Source organism: Arachis ipaensis, chromosome B02 (genome assembly GCF_000816755.2).
Source record: "Arachis ipaensis cultivar K30076 chromosome B02, Araip1.1, whole genome shotgun sequence".
NCBI classification, from domain to species: Eukaryota; Viridiplantae; Streptophyta; class Magnoliopsida; order Fabales; family Fabaceae; genus Arachis; species Arachis ipaensis.
The window spans coordinates 94613125-94621031 of NC_029786.2; the positions used below are offsets into that span (position 1 = coordinate 94613125).

General features: G+C 47.1%; 1 protein-coding gene across 1 annotated transcript; it reads left to right on the top strand.

Moving 5' to 3' along the window:
* On the top strand, positions 1865-3279 carry LOC107627701. Its single transcript, XM_016330523.1, has 3 exons — positions 1865-2127; positions 2220-2743; positions 2843-3279. The coding sequence occupies exons 1-3, from the start codon at positions 1865-1867 to the stop codon at positions 3277-3279; spliced, it is 1224 nt and encodes a 407-aa protein (XP_016186009.1).

The following is a 7907-nucleotide window of genomic DNA, read 5'->3' on the forward strand; positions in this document are numbered from 1 at the left end:
AGTTAATACCTAGTACTAGTAGGATAGCAGTCAAATGCCTCTCTTGTTATGCACAGGACATGGCATCTAAGTACAATTTGAAAGGGAAGATTGATTTTGAGCCAAGTTACTGAAGAAAGCACGCATTAGGTTACTAAAACCCAAAAGCTAAAATTAATAACTAAGAATTTTAGAACAGGAATTTAAATAAATAATTCTAAAAATACTAAAATAAAATAAAGGGTAAAAAACCCTAATAAGTCAACGTTGGAATTGTGTAACCTAAATACGCCAAACTGAAAATCGTTTCAGCAATAAGCCAAAGGCTATTTTTATGTAATTCGAACCAGTGTGGTTCGAACTACAAACGTTAGTAATTCGAACCAGGGTGGTTCGAATTAGGAGGAGAGTAGCTTTGAATGTAATTCGAACCAATGAGGTTCGAACTCCCACCAAAATGTTCTTCATAATTCGAACCAGGTTGGTTCGAACCCTGGCTGCACATATTTCGAACCAGAGTGGTTCGAATTATAGAGAGAGATCCGGCCTGAGTAATTCGAACCGTGCTGGTTCGAATTACACAAACCATAATTCGAACCGGGCCGGTTCGATTTAGTGGGAGAGAGACCTCTATATAACCGTTCTAAGCGTGAGTTGGTCTCATTAGACCAGTGAGATGGCTAGTGAGGAGAGTTTTGTTGTTCTGGTTCACCACAGAAGATCCATTAAGAGGAAAACTCGTTCCGGAGTGAAGTTCACAGATAAGGATCCTCTCTGTATTGTCGTGAATCCAACGACAAGCTATGATGACCTTGTTAGATCTGTGCTGATGAAACTTGGCCTGGAAGGTGCGAAGCGGGTTAAGAAGTTTTTCTATCGCATTCCAGTCACGATCCTGCACGATACGGTGAAGTATGATTGTTTCACGATCGGTAGTGATGAGGATCTGCAAGTCATGTTTCTTTGTCGGAGGCAGTTTCCGGAGGTGAGGACACCAGAATTGCTCGCAAAGCTTATTGATGTGGTATCCAGCTCAGGAGGTTCCAACCGGAATACCACCAATGTAGCCACGGCAGCTGGCTCCAGTTCGAGGGCTGCCGTGGCTTCTTCCTCCGTCCCAGTGTACGAGCCAGCGGTCCAACTTGTCGCCTCCCCGTCTTTTGCTGTTGATCTGAATGACGGCGTAGGCGACGAGGTAGGATCCTTTGATATTCTGCCGAACGCTTTAGAGGGCGTTCCACCGGTTGGCGTCGGAGACGGAGTCTTGGGTGATGCAGATGAGGACGATGTCGAGCCGGATACGATTGAGGATGACAGCAGCGACGAGGTTGGAGCGACTGGTCCTGCATTGGCGGGCAGTGGTTCTAGCTCTGGCACACAGCAGTATCCACCACATTTTTCCTCATTGGACTTGGACGCCATGAGGCATGAGGGGGTTTTAGGGCACGTTGTTGGATTCGGAGCTAGAGATGCGGAAGGGACTGCTGGTCTGACAGAGTTCCAAGTTGGTCAGCAATTCCAGGATAAAGACGAGGCCCTGTTAAGTGTGAAGAGTTACAGCATCCGGTGAGAGGTACAGTACAAGGTGCTGGAGTCCGATCACCGCAGGTATGTGGGCAAGTGTTCCGAGTTTGGGAATGGGTGCACATGGTTGATTTGACTGAGTCTCCGGAAGCGCAAGGGTCTTTGGGAGGTCAAACGGTACAACGGACCTCACACTTGCCTGGCCACATCCATCTCGAGCAACCACAGGAGTTTGGATTATCATGTGATTTCGGCGTTCATTATGCCAATGGTTAGGGCTGACGCATCCGTGAGCATAAAGGTGCTCCTAAACGCCACGGCAGCGCACTTTGGATTTAGGCCGACTTACAGGAGGGTATGGATGGCAAAGCAGAAGGCTATTGCCATCATCTACGGTGACTGGGATGAGTCATACAACGACATCCCTAGGTGGGTGTTGGGTGTCCAGCTGACGATGCCTGGAAGTGTTGCGGTCCTCAGGACGAGCCCGGTTCTAGTTGGAGGACAGGTGGACGAGTCTCAAGCGTATTTCCACAGACTTTTCTGGACTTTCCCTCCGTGCATCGAGGCATTCCGTCATTGCAAGCCGCTAGTCAGCATTGATGGCACACATCTGTATGGGAAGTATGGGGGAACGTTGCTCATTGCGATTGCACAGGACGGGAACTCCAACATTCTACCAGTCGCATTCGCCCTAGTGGAGGGTGAGAATGCAGAGTCCTGGAGATTCTTTCTCTCGCACCTTCGAGAGCACGTGACCCGCAGCCCGGTCTGCTGGTTATATCGGACAGGCACAACGGCATCAAGGCTACGCTTGAGGCCCCTGACGGAGGTTGGTTACCGCCATCGGCGTACCGTGCATTCTGCATACGACACGTAGCGGCTAATTTTGCCCTTACCTTCAAGGGCAAAGACGCTAGGAGGCTACTAGTCAATGCGGCGTATGCGAAGACTGAGGTTGAATTTGATTACTGGTTTGATATTCTTCAGTCTGAAGACCCAGCGATGTGTGACTGGGCGAACCGGATTGACTACTCCTTGTGGACTCAACATCGTGATGAGGGTCAGAGATTCGGTCACATGACGACGAACATCTCCAAGTGTGTGAATTCAATCCTCAAGGGGGTCAGAAATCTCCCTGTAGTATCCCTGGTAAAGGCAACATATTGTAGGCTTGCGGAACTCTTTGTTCGGAAGGGGAGAGAGGCTGAGGCGCAGATGGGAACCGGACAACAATTCAGTCAGCATTTGGTGAAGTGTATTGAGGCCAACTTGAAGACGGCCAGGTGCTTCACGGTGACGTTGTATGACCGGGATAACTCCGAGTTCACCGTAGCAGAGACCACTCCGACTGGTTCTTTCTCCTTGGGTACCTACAGAGTATCGCTTGCATCGCGGACATGTGACTGCGGGTACTTCCAGGCGCTTCATTTCCCGGGTAAGCACGCACTTGCATGCTGTGCCTACTCACGGCTCACCTGGACCTCTTACGTTCACAGCGTCTATCAGATTAGCTCGGTGTTCAGTGTGTATCGGATGGGATTCACACCTCCGATCCCAGAGGGCTTCTGGCCACCTTACGACGGGCCCACGGTGATTCCGGACCCTGACAGGAGGCGTGCGAGAGAGGTTCGTCCTAGATCCACAAGGATACGGACGAATATGGACGAGGCAGATCCGAATCGGCCAAAGAGGTACGGCCTATGTCGCCAACCCGGACACACACGACGTTGTTGCCCACAGGTTGGAGGATCGTCTCAGGCAGGACGCCATTAGTGGGCATGTTGTTAGTATTAGTATTTTTTACTTTTTTGTTTTCCTATTAGATGCAATGTTTGAGCACGTATGTAACTGTTTGATCTTTAAACATTGTACTTTGATTGTTGCGAGTAGTAATGAATATGTTGTCTTTCAGTATGAATACTGTTACAAGTTCCGTCGATGCAAATTTTAATATTCTAAAGTAAACAATAAACTGTTTCATGATTCCATGATTATAAATAGTCAATGTCCCACAACACAAATAACAAATAACATAGGTAAATAGACCATAACATAACAAGGAAAGTACATATCATTATCATACATAATTGAACCATAGGGAACAAAATACATGAAACGTGCATCATCTAAACAGATGCGATCCGGTACCACAGCGACGGGCTACCCGTGCCCTCTGACCTCGGCGGATAAACGGCTCCTCATCCTCGATGTCATCCCCATCCTCCTGCGGGGCAGGCTGTGCAGGTGGCGCAACATGCAGGGGTGCTGCAGCCACCCCTACGACAGACTGTGATGCAGCGGTGAAGGTAGATGGAGGGGTACCTCTGAGACAGAACTGCTGACCACCGGATGACGATGGAGGCTCGTTCAGATCAACATCTAACGGGGCCTGTGTGCCTGAGGTCTGACCACCACTGCGGGGAGTGACGTCCCCCTGCATGATGGCGGTGATCTCCTCTAGGAAGCGTGGACTCCCGAAGTCCCCAACAAGCGTCTCTGACCCAATAAAGTCTGACCACTGAGATCCCGGGATAACCCAAGGTGTACCCCCCTGCTCAGGCTGGTCATCGGCTGGCACACCAACGAAGTAATGTCCAAGAGGGCCCGATCCAAGTCCAGCGTCACCCGTGTCAGCCCCGTCACCCATCCCTGTACCATACCACTCACCCCCATGACCGCCATCGTGTGTACTAGTACCCGCAGCTGCAACAGCCCCTGAACCACCCCCGCCAACGTGCCCATGCTGATCATCGTCGTCGTCCCCACGGTCAGCATGCCCCCTCGCCCTACCTCCCTGGGCTCGTCGTCCGCCTCTAACGGGACCAGCGTCGTGATCATCGTCCATACCATGATCAGGCCACCTAAACTCACGCTGGCTCCGCCGTGTCCCCACACCCATCCTCCTCTCAACCCTACGCCTGTCCGGCACGTCCTCAGGACGATCCATGTCAGGAACTCGCCCCGGACCTCGCTGTGACGCCTCAACTGGAACCGGAACTGCTCTCGGATCCCCCAGCTGCGTGTCCGGAGACAAGAACCTCTTCCCATGCTGACTCCACCACTCAAGGAACTCATGCGACGGTCCGGGGTCGGCAACAACGTCGAACCTCAGCACACTCTCCTGACGAGAGTCCCAGTAGAGATGCCACTTCTGCAAATAAGACGGGAACCACCGATCGCCACCTCTACCGTCCTTGGACATCAGAAAGTCGATGTTCAGGGCGGGAAGCGGAGGGGGCTGTACCCCTCCAAACTGCGGAAGAACACGATCTATCTGATGCCACTCTATGACAGCAAAGTAGATCAACGCGGTCACAGAGCGCCACAACGCCATATGCCGAGGCTCCAAAACCTCCGGATGCAAAACCTGAAGGACGTCGGGGCTACTGTACGGCATCCATATAAACTGCACAACACAACGAAGCCATTCCTGTCAGGGCAACTGTTGGAACCAAATAGAAAAGGTTGCTTATAAAAGGACACTTGTTAACTTGCATACTCACCTTCCTGTCCTGTAACCGGTCTATCCTGAGCCTCCACATCGCCACTCTAGGACCCTTCTCGCTCCCGGAAGGGTTGTAACCTGACCATCTGCAACATACACATGTGTTACGTCAACTGAAATATGTGTTTAGAGTATGCAATAGACTATTAATGAAATGCAGTGATGTGTGTAAAATTGAAATAGAGAATGCCGTTTCTAGTACCTCGAGGCCAACGGCCAGCTGAACGTCTCATATTCTGCAGGCCTAAACCGAGGAAAGCGCCAAAAGATCCAAGACTGAGTAGCTGAAGCGGGCCCGCTAACTTGACGACATGTCTGTTCGCCACTCGGCACATGCAACGGTACAACCAAGCCAGTGCTGCAGAACCCCAACTGTAGGTACCCAGCTCCTCCAGCCTCGCTACGTACGGAAGCCATCTGATGTGAATCCGATTCCCGGACTTGTCCGCAAACAGCTGCGTGCCCAACAACATCATGATGTACGCACGGGCATATCGGTGCACAGTCTCCTCATCTGCATCCTCCGGGCACTCGCCAAAAGTCTTCTGAAACCAGCTGCAGTTCACGGCGTACTTCTGAACCTGACTAGGAGGAGGTATAACTCCGAGCAACTCCTGGAACCAGACCCAGGCTGGACGGCCACCCTCGATGTATATATGGAACTCTGACAGGCATCCGCTCACGTAACGGCCGTCCACTGGCAAACCCAGCTGGTATGCCACGTCCTGGAGTGTGATAGTGCACTCTCCGAACGGCATATGAAACGTGTGCGTCTCGGGACGCCATCGCTCCACGAATGCACTGACAAGGGCCTCGTCTAGCCGGAACCATCGGTCGTTCAACCTTGCAAGATGGTATAGACCTGCCATCTGCAAGTACGGAACGTATCTATCATCAAGTCGCATGCCCTGCTGCCGCCGCATGCTCCTAATGCATCGCTGGAGCTGCGAGTAGTAATGAACCGCATAGTTAAAACCAGCTTAAAAACCAACCACAACTGTAAGCAACGCGATAAATCATCAACAAACCATTCTGCTAAATAAAACCGCATAACATTACATGAAAGATAAGCAACTGGAAAACAAACCCATATACCGCACAACTAAGCCGTTAACATAAACCGGCTAAACGAGATCCACTAACAAGAAAAACCTTAACTAAACCGGTTTACATAAAATATCTAGCGTAAAACAACTACAATCAAACAAGTCAAACAAATCACCAACATAAAACCACTAATGAAAACCACGTACTCTAAACCACTCACATAAACCGCTTGCATAAACCACTCACAAAAACCGGTAACATAAACCACAAACATAAACCACTAACAGAAACCACTAACTTAAACCACTAACATAAACCACTACCCTAAACCACCAACCTAAATCACTAACATAAACCACTAACTTAAACCGCTAACTTAAACCACTAACATAAACCACCAACATAATCCCCTCACATAAACCACCTACATAAACCACTAACATATACCACCATATAACCCACATGCAAAACCACTAAGTCACAAATACTGCTAGAATCAAAAATATTTCCGTACTAACCTCGTCGTTGATGACCCCGGCTATATGAGCGACTCCGTCCAAGCGATATAACCGTGCCGGATCGTCCCCCATCAGCAGAGTAGTCCGTTCAGGTCTTCCTTGAAGAGAATCTGGGTCGTTTTCTCTGAGATTTGGTGGGGTAGGGGGAAGGAATAATAGTTCGAATGAGGGTGATTCGAACTCCTTATATAGCCGAATCACCCCTAATTCGAACCAGCATGGTTCGATTTATGAAGGAGCACGCCAAGGGTAATTCGAACCAGCCTGGTTCGAATTACATACGTCGCACAATTGGCTATAGTTCGAACTAGGTCAGTTCGAATTACATGGGTTAGTAGTTCGAACCACATTTGTTCGAAACCACATTGGTTCGAATTACATTCAAAGATCCTCTCCAAGTAGTTCGAACCACCCTGATTCGAATTACTAACGTTTGTAGTTCGAACTACCCTGGTTCGAATTACATAAAAATAGCTTCTGGCTTATTGCTGAAACGATTTTCAGTTTGGCGTATTTACGTTACACTATTTTTGGCTTGGCTTAATGGGGTTTTTTATCCTAAAATAAAAAAGAAATTATAAGGAAATATAAATAAATGTAGCCAGAAACTAATGTCTCTCATAGTTTTGAAAGGCAGGAGCTAGGATAGACCTGTGCAACAAAGAAGCCACCTACGGCAATATGAAAAAAGAGACTAATATTAGTGTTTGAAAGAAGAGAAGAGAGACTAACTCCTGGTCATTGTCATCTAACAATGTGATTGTCATTTGTAAAACAAGAAATTTAGGTTGATAACGTGATTCACAATGATAAATAAATTTTTAAAAATTTATTGTTCAGATAGACTAATCTTTAAAAATAATAGTACTAATAAAATTTTTAGGATAATACGTGGATATATTATTTTTAAATTATTTTTTATAATTAAAATAAAAATCTTAATTTTAATTTATCCACATTTATCATCGTAAAGAACGTTATTGATATTTTTGTAGAAATTAATCGTTTGTGTTATTTTTATTCATTCAATTTACTATTGTCTTGTTCTATAGGATAATTATAAAAAATTCTCATCCAACTTGTTTACCTCCTCCACAATCACTTGGATAGCTCTTCTTGTTTCAAAATAACTTGTTCTATGATCTTCAGTTCTCCTAATCTATTCAAAATATTTAAAAAATCATAAATTTAAAGAATAAACCTTTTAAGTAGAAGCATAATCAAATGTTCTTTTTAATTGGATTTGTTATATGTAGTATGTACACCTCTATTTATTATATCCAAAAATTGCATCTTCTAAAATTGTGATAACTTTATGTGTAAAAGATACG

What these genes read in the sequence shown, in the direction of transcription:
- LOC107627701 (XM_016330523.1), top strand. Translation starts at nt 1,865, where the DNA reads ATGGCAAAGCAGAAGGCTATTGCCATCATCTACGGTGACTGGGATGAG. An exon ending in GGCACACATCTGTATGGGAA is followed by an intron (nt 2,128 to 2,219) that starts GTATGGGGGAAC and finishes GTGAGAATGCAG; the next exon opens with AGTCCTGGAGATTCTTTCTC. An exon ending in GGGAACCGGACAACAATTCA is followed by an intron (nt 2,744 to 2,842) that starts GTCAGCATTTGG and finishes TCACCGTAGCAG; the next exon opens with AGACCACTCCGACTGGTTCT.